Here is an 18,233-nt window from a genome sequence, read left to right on the forward strand (position 1 = left end):
CTTCATCAGATTTTTGAGGTTTCATCTTTCTTTGCTTTCTGTCTGGTTCTTATGCCTCTCCCACATGCCACAGATTGGAACTAGGTGCTTGAATATTTGATAATTTGCAGATCTTAGCGACACCTGCTACTTGCTCGACTTGCATGATTTTACTGCTTGCCCTTCTTGGTGTTGCAATTCCAATGTTGAGGAATGTATATTTTTGGACAGGGCGATATAACATCTGACCTTGAACCTCCCTCCTCCAAGCCTACATTTCGCAGCAGCTGTATTTCAAAATGGAAAGTCTCACTGTTTCATCGATTGATCTTTATATTAAGAGATCAATCCCTTATCCTACATCTCCCTTCTAATTTCCTTGCCTTTTTTTTCCAGTCTCTTCTGCTCTATAGAGCAAACAATTTATACTTGTTAGGACTATTTTTTCATTTATGGCTATGGCTAGTTGATACTAATCTTATATCAACCAATGTTATACCATGCGAATGTTTATTAATGTTCTTTATGAAGTTTACTTTAACCCCTTAACGACCGCCCACCGTCCTTTAACGGCAGGCGGTGCAGGTGCTTAGTCTACAGCGACGTCTTTTGGCTCTGCTGTAGAATAGGCTGATGAGCGTTCCTGTGAGCTCATCCTCTAAGCAGGAGCTGTAACTTACAGAAAACTTTCGGACCCCAACTGTTTAACCCTTTGATCACCATGGTCCGTGTCCGCGGCATGATCAAAGGGAAATCCCCTCTTTGATTGCGTCACTGGAAACCCGATGAAGTGATCAAAGAGCAGGGAATCCCTCTGCAGTCAGCCCATGGGACCTACAAAGGACCCCAGGGCTGTCTGTTCAGTAAGCTTGCTGTTAGGGCACACTATGTGCTGCCCTAAAAGCAGCCTGTGTCATAGTGACACAGTGTAATTCATTAGCATACATTTAGTTATAATACATTATAAGTAAAAAATAGAGTTATAAATAAAGTTATCCCTTAATGGGATTAAAATAAAAGTCCTAAAAAAAGTCATTATTTTGCATAAAATATATTTTATTGCCCCTACATTAAATAAAAACAACCTACACATATTAGGTATCTAAACGACCATGATAACCTGAGAATTAATCTAACGGGTTATTTAGTGTGAACGGGATAAAAAAATAAACAAGAAAAACTATGCTGAGAATCGCTTTTCCCTATATTCACGCCGTGAAAATATATTTTTTTCTACCACCCCCCCCCCGCGTCAAAAATAAAAATAAAATGTTCCTGCGTAAAACAAGCCCTCATACGGCCACATCGATGAAAAAATAAAAAAAGTTATGGCTGCTGAAGGGCAGAGGGCTATAAAGTGAAAAATGTAGCCGGTCATTAAAGAGGCTCTGTCACCAGATTCTCAAATCCCTATCTCCTATTGCATGTGATCGGCGCTGCAATGTAGATAACAGTAAAGTGTTTTTTTGTTTTTTTTTAAACGTTCATTTTTGGCCAAGTTATGAGCTATTTTATATATATGCAAATGAGCTACTGGGCGTGTTTTTTTTCGTATGTCCAACTGGGCATGTATTGTGTTTGTAACTGGGCGTGTTTACTTGTTTTACTAACTGGGCGTTGTGAACAGAAGTGTATGATGCTGACCAATCCGTGACCAGTCAGCATCATGCACTCCTCTCCATTCATTTACACAGCACATAGTGTTCTTACTAGAACGATGTGCAGCCACATACACAGACATTAACGTCAATCAAGTGTCCTGATAATGAATACACATGACCTCCAGCCTGGACGTCATGTGTATTCAGAATCCTGATACTTCTGAATCTTTTCTGTGAGATTTCCAGCCAATGCACCAAATCTAAGATATCCCAGTAGGTGGTCGTAGGAAATATTCAGAATATCTACAATTTGCCTAAGGCAGTGAATACCCTATTACTGATCAAACCTAATCTTTATTATGAATATCCTGCAGGTAATCTGTCCTATACAACAAGGGCTAACCTTAAAAGTCACACAAAGTATGCTCCCATGTATAAAGAGCTGTAGTAGAAATGTGGTTGACTGTGTGGCTGCAGTCCACGCTATCACTAATGGCTGTATATACAGGATAGACATGCCGCTGATTAAGATAAAAACAATTTAAATACCCCCGACATGCCTTATGTGTATACCACGTGCTTGGGTGATGGGACTATGACTATTTCTACCTCCCAGGCCCTCACCTGTGTCATTTTCGTGTCAGAAAATATTAAAACAATGGTATCCCTTTTTCTTAGTGTGTTAACAAGTCACGATGAAGTAGAAGTGTGTTTCTAAGACAAATCTATTAAATTCTGATTTGACCATAGTTAGCTTAGTTTAATAGGGCTATCTGATATTAGGGGAAAAAAGGTCTGCTTTTCCCCCCAAAAAAATAGCACCACTCCTGTCTGCCCATGGACTGTGTCTGGTATTGCAGCTCATCCCCATTCAGGTGTATGGGACTGAGCTGCAATACCACACAAAGCCCATGGACAGGAGTGGTGCTGTTCCTGTCTAATCTACGACAACCCCTTTCAGGCCACAATCCCATGGCCATTTAGGATCCAGGTGGGTTTCTAGGTTCTAATATGCCTTTTATCTGTAGTATCATCACAACTTCTGCTTTATTATATCCACAGTTATCTGAGAAAGGCAAACCATATGTGGATATCCAGGGACTCACGTCATCTACCATGGAGATACTACTTGACTTTGTATATACAGAGACTGTTCATGTTACTGTAGAGAATGTACAGGAACTCCTGCCAGCTGCCTGTTTACTTCAGTTGAAAGGTAAGCAGACAACTCATGTTTCTCAGCCATTCTTCGAGAACTAGTATTGACCTGCTATTGATATGATTGTGTTCTTTTTACAATATCGGGTATTTAGTGAAGAGATCGTAAAGTCATTCATATCCATTCATTCATGAAAACTGTGATTTACATATCTGTCAGCTTTTAGAAAATGATATATACACTATATGGTCAAAAGTATTGGGACACCTACACATTACACTACAGGAGTTTTTATGACATCCGATTCTAAATCCATTGGCATAAATATGGAGATGGTCCCCTCTCTGGAGCTAAAACAGCTTCCACTCTTCTGGAGTGTGTCTGTGGGTGTTTTTGCCCATTCATCCAGAAGAGTATTTGTCAGGTCAGACACTGATGTTGGACGATAGGGCCTGACGTGCAATCTCCGTTCTAGTTGATCCCAAAGGTGTACGATGGGGCTGAGGTAAGGGCTCTGTACGGGCCAGTCAAGTTATTCCAGACCAAACTCACCCAACCATGTGTTTATGGACCTTGCTTTGTGCACTGGGCACTGTCATGCTGAAATAGAAAGGGGCCTGCCCCAAACTGTTCCCACAAAGTTGGAAGCAGACAATTGTTCAAAATCTCTTGGTATGCTGAAACACTAAGATTTTTCTTCACTGGTACTAGGGGGCCTAGGCCAACCCCTGAAAAACAACCCCCATAGCATTATCCTTCCTCCACCAAACTTTACAGTTGGCACAATGCTGTTAGGCAAGTAATCTTCTCCTGGCATTTGCCAAACCCAGTTTTTTCCATTAGACTGATAGATAGAGAAGCGTGATTCGTCACTCCACAGAACATGTTGCCACTGCTCCAGATTCTAGTGGCGGTGTGCTTTATATGACTCCAACCGACGCTTGGCTTTGTGCTTGGTGATGCAAGGCTTGCATTCAGCTGCTCAGTCATGGAAACCCATGCCATTAAGCTGGTGACTTTTATGCACTGTACGTCACCGCTTTCGGTAACCCACACCATTCTGTAGCTTAATGTGGTCTATGACTTTGTGGCGAAGTTGCTGTGATTCCTAAACTCTTCCACTTTGCAATAATAATACTCAGAGTTAATAGTGGAATATCTAGTAGGGAAGAAATTTAGTGAACTGACTTGTTGCAGCGGTGGCATCCTATTACAGTACCACGCTCAAATTCATTGAGCTCTTTAGACTGATCCATTCTTTCACATGTGTTTGTAAAGGCAGACTTCATGGCAAGGTGCTTGATTTTATACACCTGTGGCAATGGGACTGAATGAAACACCTGAATTCAATTTTTAAACCTTTCCCCCCCCCCATGACGAAACTCATAGAGTAGGGGGTGACGTTTGGAGCAGGCTCACGCTCTGAGCCCACTCCATACGCTGCAGGGGTCAGCTGTGTATCACAGCTGACACTCTGCTCTAACCGCCAGGAACAGAGATTGCTCTGTTCCTGGCCGTTTAACTAGTTAAATTCTGTGGTCAATAGCGCCCGCTGCAGTTAGTTAGGCAGGGGGCGGTCCCATCCGACGCGTTCTCACGGCGCCAATGGTTGTCATGCAAGCCTGGGGGCCTAATGAAGGCCCCCAGGTCTGCCTCCGTTAAGCCCTGCCTGTGGCAGAAGCCTGTAAAAATTTCAATATACTGCAAAACATTAGTATTGCAGTGTATTGTACCAGAGATCTAACGATTGCTGGTTCAAGTCTCTTAGGGGGACTAATAAAAAGTGTAAAAAAAAAAAAGTTAATTACATTTTTCAGTAGTGTAAAAATATTAAAATTTAAAAAAAAAAAACATTTTGCCATTTTCCCCCTAGCACAATGTAAAATTTTTAAAAAGAAACAAAATTGGTATCGCCGTGTCCGTAAAAGTCCAAACTATTAAAATATACCATTATTTAACTCCCACGGCTAAGGGCGTAAAAAAATAAATTAATTAAAACACTAGAATCGTTGTTTGTTTGGTCACTCTAGCGCTCAAAATAATGTAGTAAAAAGTGATAAAAAAAATCGTATGAACCAAAAAATTGTACCAATAAAAACTTCAGTTCGTCCCGCAGAAAAATAAGCAATCATACCGCTCAATTGACGAAAAATTCTGTGGATATGTCATAAATGTCCTTCATGGAAAACCCCTTCCCCCTGCAAAAAAAATAAGCTCTCACACCACTCTATTGACAGAAAAATAAAAAAGTTATGGCTCTTGGAAGCAGCTGCTATCAATTGCGAGCACGCTTTAGAGTTAAAACCAACCTGATGAAATTGACATATGGAAATGCGTAGGGTCAGAGCAGAGGGGGAATTAAAGTGTAGGTGAGAGCATTACTGGATCTTAGGCCTCATGCCCACGACCGTAGCCATGAGCATGGCCGTGATTTTCCCGTTGGCTGGGGAGGGGTGTCATCCGCAAGCCGCCCGCAAATCGTGGGCCGTGCACATGGCTGCGGACATTATTTGCTATGAACCTGGATCGCAGAACACGGCCGTAATAAGACTTGCCCGTTCTTTGTGCGGTCCGGGCTCCTGGGCCATGCACGGACCGTGGAAACCACGATCGTCTGCATGGGCCCCATAGGAATGAATGATCGATTACAATCGCCGCATTTTAGGGGATTCTAGCACATCCGGCAGACCTCAAAATGAAATCGTGAGGTTTGCAGGTGGCTAGCATGGCGAACGGAGGCCAAGTAATGGCTTCCGTGTCTGCCATGTACGGAAGCCTATCAGGACCAGCCTCCTAATAGACTTCCTGTCAGAGTGACAGGACGTCACTGTGTCATTCGCGATGCAAACTGTCGGTGACAGTGTGCATCGGGAACCGGAAGGTCAGCTGTCCCCAACAGCTGACACTCCACTGTTGCCGATCAGCGGCTCATCGCCGCTACTTGCGGCAATTAACCTGTTAAATGCGGCACTCGATTGCGATCACCGCATTTAGGGGGTTTGTAGCACATCAGCAGCCCCCTTGCAATCGTGGGGGTTACTGATGCTTGTGATGGCATCCGGAGGCCAGACAACAGCCTCCGAGTCTGCCATGTATGGAAGCTTATGAGGGGCTTGTCCTCTTAGACTTACTGTGAGAGTCACTGTGACGTCACACTGACAGTTGGAATACGTTACATATCTAGGTAGTGTAATGTATTCTAGCAGCGATCAGGTAAAAAAAAGTTCAAAATAATGTTAAAAAAAAGTTAATAAAAATGTTTTATAAAAGTGCAAAAATAAAAGATTTTTTTTCCCTATAATAAGTCTCGTTTTATAAAAAAAAAATGAAAATGTTAAAAAAAACAGTACACATATTTGGTATCACCGCGTTCGTAACAACCCAATCTATAAAACTATAATGTGAATTTTTCCCCCCCGGTGAAGGCCGCAAAAAAAACAAACTAAAAACAATGCCAGAATCACTATTTTTTTAGTCCCCTCCCCTCCCAAAATATAAAATAAAAAGTGATTAAAACGTCGCATCTACCCCAAAATAGTACCAATAAAAACTAGAACCCGTCCAGCAAAAAACAAGCCCTTACGCCGCTTTTTTTTTTTTTAAAAGGTTTTCTTTATTAACTTTTTCTCAAGATACAAATGTACAAAAGCGCAAAATTGCGCACAAAAACATACATAACATACTGACCAACCGCACTAGTTGGCAATGAGAATCATCATATAGAAAAATACAATTACAGTGCAAAAGCCCACATGAAAACTTAACGGATCACAGGTGCATATAAGTGTATTACGAAGAAAATAGGATCAACATTTGACCGCCATTATTGCCAAAACAGACAACCAGTCACACTTCACTCACTCCTATCAGACAACAGTGTCCGAAATCTCCATCCATCTAGCCCATATCTTCCCGAATTTGTCAGGACACCCTCTGCTAATGTATAATTTCTGATATAATGGTATATACTTATTTACCAGTTGTAACCAATGCTCTAGACTAGGACACACCGTGGCCTTCCATTCCATAATTATAACCTTCCGTGCACAGAACAAAACAAATCGGAAAAAGATTTTGTCATAATAGCCTTGTACTAACTCATTCATAATGCCCAAGAGGCACACCTGAGGGGAGAGAACCCTGGGAAACTCAAAGTTGTCATGCAGAAACTCTACAACCCTTGACCAGAATAGTGAAATCCTAGGGCAGGACCATACACAGTGGAGGTACGTGCCAACATCCGACTGACACCTAAAATAGCTGTCCGACCCAGAGGCCCCAATTCTCTGAAGTCTAACTGGAGTATAGTAAATTCTGTGCAGAAACCGTGATTGTATTAAAAAGTCTCGAGCACTAACTACGGAATGAAAAAAGGAAAGCTCCACCTCCCTCCACTCCTCCTCCGACAGATCAGGGATATCTCTCTTCCACCCCAGGTACGCCCTACCAAATGGATGTTTTACAGAGGACAGCAACAGGGCATACGTCTGATTAAGGGTCTTAGGAAGGTCTGGGGTGCCGAGTAGGTCCTCCAATCCGGAAAACCCCAAAGCTGGCATAACAGAACCAAACTGAGCCAAGCAGGCATGTCTCAACTGGAGATAATGATAAAAAACCTTTCTCGAGACCCCAAATCTCTCCTCTAGCTCAGAAAAGGAGACAAACTTGCTGTCTACAGAGTATATTTGGCCTCAAAATCGAACCCCTACCCCAGCCCACATCATCGCTCCCGGCAGGGACACCAGGTGAGGCAGCCATGGATTATTCCATAACGGAGTCCTGGGGGAAACAGAAGAATCCGTAGTATCTTTTAGTAAGAACTGTGCCTTCTTCCAGGCATTCGCAATAGTTTTTAACGGTAAGGGCGCCTGACACGAAGTTTTAAACCTATATAAGAGGTTGGTAAGACTCTCATAGGAAGTCATGAGTGCTCCAGCCAGCGCCGTAGCCGCATTACTTAAGTCAATGTCAATCCACCAGTGAGCCAGTACCAGCTGCGAAGCCAGATAATATAAGTAAACGTTGGGCGCCGCCATCCCCCCCCCACACTCCTTGGGGCCTGCAGAAGACTGAGACTAAACCTGGGTATGCCGCCTTGCCAGTAAAACCCACGTAGGATCCCATCCAGGTGGCCAAAAAATTGTTTGGCCAAGATAATCGGACAAATATGTAGGAGGTAAAGGAATTTAGGCAGATATATCATTTTAAAAAGGTTTATCCTACCATATAATGAGAGGGGGAGGTTCCTCCAAGAGTTTAGCTGCTTTTCAGTAGAGGCCACTAAGGGACAAAGATTAAGTTCACGAAAGCGTAACAAATTAAGGGAAATCCGCACCCCAAGATACGTAAATTGAGACACGACCTGCAACAGGACAGGGAGCCCCCGCCGGGAGCGATATTCTGCACATAGAGGGAACATAACCGACTTAGACCAATTAACCGACAACCCCGAGAACGCCCCAAAAGTAACAATCAGCTGCAAGAGTGAAGACAACGAAGGACCATCATCCGCTAGGTACACCAAAGTATCATCTGCATACAGGGATATTTTCTCAACTAGCGAGCCTCGAGGGATACCAATAATGGAGGAAGAACGCCTAACTGCCAGCGCCAGAGGCTCAATCGCAAGAGCAAACAACAAAGGGGAAAGTGGACAACCCTGGCGCGTACCCCGACCTAAAGAGAAGGGCTTAGAGACATCCAGATTTGTTCTCACCCTAGCGACAGGCTGCTCATATAACAGACGGACAAGAGTACGCCGCTTTTTTGACTGAAAAATAAAAAAGTTATGGCGCTCAGAATATGGTGACACAAAAAATTTATTATTTTATAAACAAGTGATTTTATTGTGCAAACGCTGCAAAACATAAAAAAAACTATATAGATATGGTATCGCCCCGCAGAATTAAGTAAAACAGAATAAAGTAAAACTAATTTTTAGCGCATAATGAACGCCGTAAGAAATAAAGAATTTAAAACGCCAAAATCACTGTGTTTTGGTCACTTTAGCTCTGAATAAAATGTAATAAAAAGTGCTCAAGAAGTTGTATGTAACAAAAAATTGTACCAATAAAAACTACAGCTCGTCCTACCAAAAATAAGCCCTCGCACCTCTCAATCGACCAAAAAATAAAAAAGTTATGGCTCTCAGAATGTGTTGATACAAAAATTTTTTTTTTTAACTAATATTTTTTTCTTTGTAAAAGTAGTAAAATATAAAAAAAACTATATGCATTTGGTATCACCGTAATCGTATTGACCCGCAGAATAAAGTTAAGTTGTCGTGGTTACCGCACGGTGAAAGCGGTTAAAAACAAATCCCAAAAAACAATTAAGGAATTGCAGTTTTTTCCAATTTCACCCGCAAAGAATTTTATTTTAAAATAAGCCCTCACACCGCTCTATTGATGGAAAAATAAAAAAGTTATGGCGTTTGGAAGGCGCGGAGTGAAAAACTAAATTGGAAAAGGATTGGTCCTGCAAAGGTTAAATAATTTCTATTAAAAAAATCAATTATGACCACATGTGGGGTATTGTCCTACTCGGGATAGATTGCGTTACAAATTTAGGATGACTTTTTCTCCTTTATCCCTTGTGAAAATGAAAAAATGCAACATTTTAGTGGACAAAAATGTTGATATTCATTTTCACTGCCTAATTCTACTAAATTCAGCAAAAAAACCTGTGTGGTATAAATGCTCACTATACCCCTAGAAAAATTGATTGAGGGGTGTAGTTTCCCAAATGGGGTCACTTTTGGGGGGTTTCCACTGTTTTGGTCCCTCCCAGGGCGTTGCAAACACGACATGGCACTGAAAACCAATCCAGCAAAATCTGTGTTCCAAAATCCAAATGGCGCTCCTTCCCTTCTAAGCCCTGCTGTGGGTCCAAACAGCAGTTTATTACCACATATGGGGTATTTTCCGTAATCGGGAGAAGATGCTTTACAAATGTTGGGGTGCATTTTCTTCTTTATTCCTTGTAAATATTACAAATTTCTATGTTTTTTCAGAAAAAATGTAGATTTTCATTTTCACAGACGAACTCCAATAAATATAGCAAAATACCTATGTAGTCAAAATGCTAACTATACCCCTAGATAAATTCCTTGAGGGTGTAGTTTCCAAAATGGGGTCACTTTTGGGGGTGTTTCCACTGTTTTGGCACCACAAGACATCTTCAAGCCTGACATGGTGCCTAAAATATAATCTAAAAAAAAGCAGACCCCAAAATCCTCTAGGTGCACCTTTGCTTCTGAGGCCGGTGCTTCAGTCCATTACCACACTAGGGCCACATGTGGGATATTTCTAAAAACTGCAGAACCTGGGCAATAAATATTGAGTTGCGTTTCTCTGGTAAAACTTTCTGTGTTACAGAAAAAAATGTATTACAAATGAATTTCGGCAAAAAAATATTTAATTTGTAAATTTCCCCTCTACTTTGCTTTATTTCCTGTGAAACGCCTAAAGGGTTAAGAAACTTTCTGAATGCTGTTTTGAATACTTTGAGGGGTGCAGTTTTTAAAATGCGGTGATTTATTGGGGGATTCTAATATATAGGGCACTCAAAACCACTTCAGAACTGAACTGGTCCCTGTAAAAATAGCCTTTTGAAATTTTCTTGAAAATTTGAGAAATTGCTGCTAAAGTTCTAAGCCTTGTAACGTCCTAGAAAAATAAAAGGACGTTAAAAAAACTATGCAAATATAAAGTAGACATATGGGAAATGTTAACTAGTAACTATTGTGTGGTATTACTATCTTTTTTACAAGCCGATACATTTAAATTTAGAAAAATGCAAATTTTTGCAAATTTTCGCAAAATGTTGGTGTTTTTCACTAATAAATATTGAATTTATCGACAAAATTTTTCCACTATCATAGAGTACAATATGTCACGAGAAAACGATCTCCGAATCGCATGGATAGGTAAAAGCATTCCGAAGTTATTACCACATAAAGTGACACATGTCAGATTTAAAAAATCGGCTGTGCCACAAGGCGAAAACAGGCTGTGTCCTGAAGTGGTTAATTTGAGCACGTTGGGCTTAGTCACCATGGTGATTGCACCCCTTATTTTAGCAAGATATAAATAAACATTATGTATAGATTTACTTCTAGTCACATTCAGTGAATTCTCTTGGAATGCAGGAAGTAAAAAAACGAAAGCGTAAAAACTAAAAATGTCTGGATCTTTAAATGGTTAAGAGGTGTGTCCCAATACTTTTGTCCATATCGTTTATAGATAGATAAATCATGGTTTACAGTAATCACACATGAGACATAAAAGGAGACTCCGTCAAACTCTCTAATATTTTAACCCCCCCTGGTAACAGAAATGTTTAATCACTCTGTGCTGTCTACAAAGTAATGTACCATTTGCAACCTAAATAAACGCGGAGTATCAGATAACATCTAATAATCTGGTTCACCACACAGGTGTCAAGCAGGCATGCTGTGACTTTCTGGAGTCTCAACTTGATCCATCCAACTGTTTAGGGATTCGTGACTTTGCAGAGACGCATAATTGTTTGGACCTTATGCAGGCTGCTGAAGTGTTCAGCCAAAAGCACTTCCCAGAGGTGGTACAACATGAGGAGTTCATGCTGCTGCAGCAAGAGGAAGTGGAGAAACTAATCCGATGTGATGAGATTCAGGTAGAAGCCTGCATATATGGCATGTGCCAACCTATTCTGGATTGCCAGTTTGATGCCCATGGTTTCAATGGTGACTTGCTCTAGGATTTTGTGTTGTATGCAGGGGCAAAGCTATAGCGGGAGCATAGAGCCTGAGGAGCCCAAAAAGCCCCTAGGCCGCATAAAAAGACACCAGTATTATAAATGGTAGATGGGGGGGGGGCACGTTATAGATTTTGCATTGGGGCCCAGGAGCTTTAAGCGCTATGTACACCTTTAAAATCTTTTTTTTTTTTTTTAAATATAAATAAAATTGTGCATTAGTGTGATTGGTGAAATTTCCTAAATACATTTTATTAAAAATTATTTTGGCTTTTTGAGATACAGCTGCTTTGTATCTTGTATACAGAGCAGCTGTTTGTTGCGCTGAATCCTGTATCCGTTAGATCGGCGGCACTGACAGGTTTAGTGTCAGCATGTCCTGTGTGTCTCTGATACGCAGGATTGAGCGGTTGCCGATCACATCTAAGTTCATAATTTAGATGTGAACAATTATAGGTGGATCCTGCTTGTCTTAGACACGCAGGACCCTCTGTCACTGAACTAGTCAGTCCTGCGAACTTGCCGGATTCTGGTCTTAGTGAACGGTACAGCTGCTCTGTATACAGGATACAAAGCGACTGTATCACAAGGAGTAAAAATAATTTTTCATAAAATGTATTTGGGAAGTTGCACCAATCACACTGATGGACAATTTTATTTTATTTTTTTTAAAACACGATTTCTAAGGTGTACATAGCCTTTAAGTTTTGTTTTGAGTGTTGCTCTTTTTCTTTTTTGCCATGCAGATTGACTCTGAAGAGCCTGTGTTTGAGGCGGTTATAAACTGGGTGAAACATAACAAACATCATAGGGAAAAATCTCTTCCACAACTTCTTCAGTATGTGCGCATGCCTTTGCTGACGCCACGTTACATCACAGATGTAATAGACACGGAGGTACAGTATATGGACAATAGGTTAGAGTATAAATGAATATTTTGTTTTACTATAGGGAGGAAAAGTAATGTGCCCTCTCTTCTACATTCTTGCAGCCCCTAATCAGATGCAGTTTACAATGCAGAGATCTGGTGGATGAGGCTAAGAAATTTCATCTGCGCCCAGAGTTGCGGGGTCAGATGCAGGGCCCAAGAACCCGAGTACGTCTGGGTAAGTAAGGCATAGGAATTCTAAAGCTTAATGTAAGATCTACCATCTGTGAAAATGATCTTTATTACCTTCTTATTCATTTATTTATTTGTAGAAAAAAAAATATCTGAAGCTACCAGAAAACTAAACATATGCTTAAAGAGGCTCTGTCACCAGATTTTGAAACCCCTATCTGCTATTGCAGCAGATAGGCGCTACAATGTAGATTACAGTAACGTTTTTATTTTTAAAAAACGAGCATTTTTGGCCAAGTTATGACCATTTTTGTATTTATGCAAATGAGGCTTGCAAAAGTACAACTGGGCGTGTTGAAAAGTAAAAGTACAACTGGGTGTGTATTATGTGCGTACATCGGGGCGTTTTTACTTCTTTTACTAGCTGATGTAAGTCGATGTAGCTACTTACCTGCAAATGCTGATGCTGCTGCAGAATCAACTGTAGCCTCTGGTGCCGATGTGTCTGACACGATGCAGGACCTGGGGAAGTGACGTCACAGCGTGATCTGCCAGAAGCTGGGCGTTCTGAAGAGAAGTGGATGATACTTCTCGTCAGAACAGCCAGCTAGTAAAAGAAGTAAAAACGCCCCGATGTAAGCACATAATACACGCCCAGTTGTACTTTTACTGTAAACACGCCCAGTTGTACTTTTGCAAGCCTCATTTGCATAAATACAAAAATGGTCATAACTTGGCCAAAAATGCTCGTTTTTTAAAAATAAAAACGTTACAGTAATCTACATTGCAGCGCCGATCTGCTGCAATAGCAGATAGGGGTTGCAAAATCTGGTGACAGAGCCTCTTTAAGTCTTTTTTTTTTTTTATTTTTTTTTTTTAAGGGTCCATTCACATGTTGAGGTACAGTTAGAACCACATAGAAAAACTGCATTTAGACTTTACAGTGATTTGGTGTGTTTCTCTTTTTACCGCAATCACATTGAAAAACGCACCAAATCGCAGTAAAAATGCATGTAATTTTGAAATGCGTTTTTTCAATGCGTTTCTAACCACACCTCAACCGCAACGTATGAAAGGACCCTAATACTTTGCTTCAGTAAAGGATACAATCCTGGTTTTGGCTAAATAAAAGACTGCGCTATATGAGCAAGACTGGACCAAATGTTACTAGGTCTAACAGGACCACAGTCTTTTCACAACAGTATTCCAATATGTACTCAAGTAGAGGCAAATAGTGACATCTGTCAAAGTCAGCTTGTTGGTGGTTGACAAGTAGCAATAGAAGATTTATTTTTTTTCCCCATACTGCACGGAGCAAATACAAACTGAAAAATAAATTGGAACAAGAAACCGTTAATAAAGATTTATTACTAATCTAGTATATTTTACATTTGATGATTATAAACGTAATGTTATTCGAAGCTGTAGCATCACTTTGGTATTGGATACCCTCTGGTGAACCTTGGCTTATGTATTATGAAATGACATTTATTGGTTGTTATTTTTTTTTTATATGTATACCTATTATTGGAATACCTCCCTTTACAATCATAAATGATTTTAGCAATAAGGAAAATCTGGTACAGGGGATGTAATTCCAATATGAAAGAGTTTTTTTTTTTTACTAAAGGTATCATTCTCAAATAAAATCACACATCACCTAGAGTAAATACTGCAATTGCTGATGAATAATTCCCTTTACCCTCTCTGGTGCCTAGCAAAGTTTATATTGTGGCTATTCATGGTATCTGGTAGCATCTATATTGTAAGATTGCAGTAAAAAGATGGGTTGGTCCACATCTTGGGCAAAAGGATGATATTCACTCATACTTTGTGGATAGTTAGACTTCTTGTGAGAGAATTGCTTGAGAAAGATGGACTAATATATGAATAACGTATGGATATTTTTGTGATCTGTGCGTATAGGGGGATAAGGTTGGCAATAAACTGCAGAAATCGTTCAAGTTTAAAGCCCACTATTGGCTTTATTGCAGTCCAGAAATAAACAAGTGCTTATCCAGCATACAAGACTTACAGCATGTAAACAAAACAAACACCTTGCCTGTCTGTGTACTAACTAAACAGCAGGTTTCTTCGCCTATTATAAACCATGAGTACAGTGTTCCTTGGATCAGGCTTTCCACACTATCCTTGTGTGGATTTCCAGGCTCTGACTCTCTGTATTAACTGCAGAGCTTCTATGACTTAGTAGAGAGCCCAGAAGCTTCACCTGAGCTAATTGGACTAGGGCTAACGCCTGTACTGGAGAGGGATAGGGAATGACATGTCCCACTACTAATCCTACCTGCCATTCCAAAGAAATCTAGTCCCAGAACACACATTCAACAAAAGCGTCAGCAAACTAGGTTTGCTGAGGAAACCCAGTTAACTGGATTCCTTTATCTCAACAAAATGAGATATACAACCCCTTCACTACCTTACTATGTGTATATATATATATATATATATATATCTCTCTCTCTATCTCTATCTCTATCTCTATCTCTATCCTCTATCCTCTATCCTCTATCCTCTATCCTCTATCCTCTATCCTCTATCCTCTATCCTCTATCCTCTATCCTCTATCCTCTATCCTCTATCCTCTATCCTCTATCCTCTATCCTCTATCCTCTATCCTCTAATCTCTAATCTCTAATCTCTAATCTCTAATCTCTAATCTCTAAGCCTTTGAGGCTTCTGTGTTTAGACAGAATCGTTGAATCGGTTTAATAATGGTGCCGTCGGGCCGAGCTACAGGACGAAGCTCTGCCCCGCCACATCATCACCGCCCTCTTCCGACGTTCACTTACGAGTGAGGCGAGACCAGACAGCGTACAGGATGTAACAATGCTATTTCCTGCCACCTCCTGTGGCTGCCAGACGTAATGCTCTGCAGTACTGGCTCGGCATGTCAGTACTGCATCCATTGAAGTCATAGGCTGCCAGCCAATGACAGGAGGGCATGGGGGTAACATAAACTGAGAATGGTGGGCAGGGTTGGAGAGGGCAGGCTGGCTATTTGTATATAAGGGAATGGGAGGCAGTGCTAATTCAGGCTTTATGACTTGTTCTTTAGAGTTCCAGGTGAGCTAAAATGGCAGACTTTTTCAGCATTTGTTTGTGCCCCCAACACACACATAAATCAGTACCCTGGCGGTATCCCCATTGCACCTCACCACCTAATACTTTGCTGTTCCTGCTACTAGCATACGTTAGCCTCAGGTTAGCTTAAAGCCTTTGTAAACCTTTGACAGGCATTTTTTTTTAATCCGTGTTTTGTGCAACTTAATAATTAGTTTTTATAAAAAATTCTTTTTACTTTTTGAGATACAGCTGCTATGTATTCTCTATACAGAGCAGCTGTATCTAGCACTATTCACTGGTCCCGTGGACCGGACAGGAAAAGGATTTAGCGCTAGATATAGCTGCTCTGTATAGATAATACAGAGCAGCTGTATCTCAGAAAGTAAAAATAATTTTTAATAGAAACTAATTATAAGGTTGCACCAATGACCCTGACCTGTTTGAAAAACATTTTTCTTTTTTTAATAAAGGCTTACGTAGCTTTTAAATGGCAGTTTTCCTCTAAAGTCTTTTCATCCTTCACCTTCAGGTGCGTCTCTTGCTGTCTCATCATCCCTATAGTCCTGGCCGGCCTTAGATACGTGCGACCAATGCGGTCGCATAGGGCGCCAGCCGCCATGCTGTAAGGTGGGCGACAGCGTGTGTGCGTGCCCCGCGCCATGGCCACTACTCGGGGCACCATTGGGTCAGGTGCCACTATCTAACTACGCCGACCTCCATACTGGCTGCCCCGTGCCTTGGCCAACGCTCCCTTTTCCTGTCCTGCGTCCTGAATGACGAGACAAGCGTGATGACATCATTCAGGACGCAAGACAGGGAGGAGACACCGCTCTATGTTCCTATGTGTTTCCTGGGCTGGAGGGGATACCAAGGAAATTTATTTCTCCATAGCAGCTCCAGCAGCACCAGTTGGCAGTTATTGTGAGAAGCCCAGCAGGTCAGTCACTGACTGTGGGCTTAGGTTGTTTGGGGGTCTAAAAAGGCCAATAATGACAAATGGGCAGAGGATTTAGTGCCACTTTGGTGCCCATTTTCCACTTATTGCCCCTTTAGTGTCCTTCTGTTCAGTGCCCTCTTGATGCCTATTTGCCTTTTTGTTGCCCCTTTATTGTTCTTCTGTGACAAAAGGTGCAAATGGGCATCAAGGGTCCACCAAACAGGTCGCTAAAGTGTTAATAAATGTCAAATGGGCGCAGAATTTAGAATACCATTTGTTGCCTTTTTAAACGCTGTTCACATTATTCACATTAGGCTATGTAAATCTTTGATTAACCTTTTTATTAAAAAAAAATATATATATATATATATATATGTCCGTCAGTGTGTTTGGTGTAACTTTGTAATTAGTCTTTATTAAAAATTTGTTTTACATATTTAGATACAGCTGCTCTGTATTCTCTATACAGAGCAGCTGTATTTTTCACTATGACGGTTTCAGGGTCAGTGGGTCCTGCGTCTCTGACACGCGGGATCCACCTGTAATCTATCACATATAAGTAAGGCTTCGTTCACATCTGCGTCGGGACTCCAGTCATGGGTTCCGTCGGACCTTTCAGTCAAGGAAACCCATGAACTGAATTCAAACAGAAACAAAAGGAAATCATAGGTTTCAATTTGCATCACCATTGATTTCAGTGGTGACAGAAACCATTTGCACAGGATCCGTTTGTTGCCGTTGTGTAAGGGTTCCGTTGTTTTGACGGAATCACTACCATAGTTGACTGTGCTGTTCATTCCATCAAAACGACGGAACCGTTACACAACGGTCACAAACGGAAACCATTTGCACCGGATCGGTCGTCATTTAAATCAATGGTCATACAAACGGAAACCTATGGTTACAGTTTGGATTTCGTTCATAGAGCCCTGACGCAGATGTTAAAGAGGCTCTGTCACCAGATTATCAAATCCATATCTCCTATTGCATGTGATCGGCGCTGCAATGTAGATAACAGCAAAGTTTTTTGTTTTTTTTAAAAACGATAATTTTTGCCCAAGTTATGAGCAATTTTATATTTATGCAAATTAGCTTTTCAATGGACAACTGGGCGTGTTTTCTCGTTTTACCAACTGGGTGTGTATTGTGTTTTTACCAACTGGACGTTGTGAATAGAAGTGTATGACGCTGACAAATCCGCATTAGATACACTTCTCATCGTTCCCACCCAGCTTCTTTCACTGCAGACACACAGCGTGACGTCACCCACAGGTCCTTCAACCTTGGCGTCGGAAGAGAGAAGACACATCAGCTCCAGGCGTCAGAGGGTATAGTTGAATCAGCTGCAGCAACTCCATGTGCAGGTAGGCATAGTAAACTCCCTAGATACAAGCATATTAACCTTTTGAACGCCTGGAGCCGATGTATCTTCTTTGTCCAACGCCAAGGTTGAAGGACCTGTGGGTGACGTCACGCTGTGTGTCTGCAGTGAAAGAAGCTGGGTGTGAACGATGAGAAGTGTATGATGCTGATTTGTCAGCGTCATACTCTTCTATTCACAACGCCCAGTTGGTAAAAACACAATACACGCCCAGTTGGTAAAACGAGAAAACACGCCCAGTTGTCCATTGAAAAGCTCTTTTGCATAAATATAAAATTGCTCATAACTTGGGCAAA

General features: G+C 41.1%; 1 protein-coding gene across 5 annotated transcripts in view; it reads left to right on the forward strand.

Moving 5' to 3' along the window:
* The window catches only part of KLHL12 (kelch like family member 12), a 102,569-nt gene that overhangs the window by 42,299 nt on the left and 42,037 nt on the right, over positions 1–18,233 (forward strand). For all 5 annotated transcript variants that reach the window (XR_012881033.1, XM_075850594.1, XM_075850596.1 and 2 more), the window contains 4 exons: positions 2,643–2,796; positions 11,177–11,394; positions 12,222–12,371; positions 12,467–12,581. Coding sequence is in view for 4 of the 5 variants with exons in the window: in XM_075850594.1 (XP_075706709.1) it covers positions 2,643–2,796; positions 11,177–11,394; positions 12,222–12,371; positions 12,467–12,581 (637 nt within the window). In the remaining variant the exon portion in view is untranslated. The remainder of the gene's footprint in view (positions 1–2,642; positions 2,797–11,176; positions 11,395–12,221; positions 12,372–12,466; positions 12,582–18,233) is intronic.

The sequence above is a fragment of the Rhinoderma darwinii genome, chromosome 2, assembly GCF_050947455.1.
Source record: "Rhinoderma darwinii isolate aRhiDar2 chromosome 2, aRhiDar2.hap1, whole genome shotgun sequence".
NCBI classification, from domain to species: domain Eukaryota; kingdom Metazoa; phylum Chordata; class Amphibia; order Anura; family Rhinodermatidae; genus Rhinoderma; species Rhinoderma darwinii.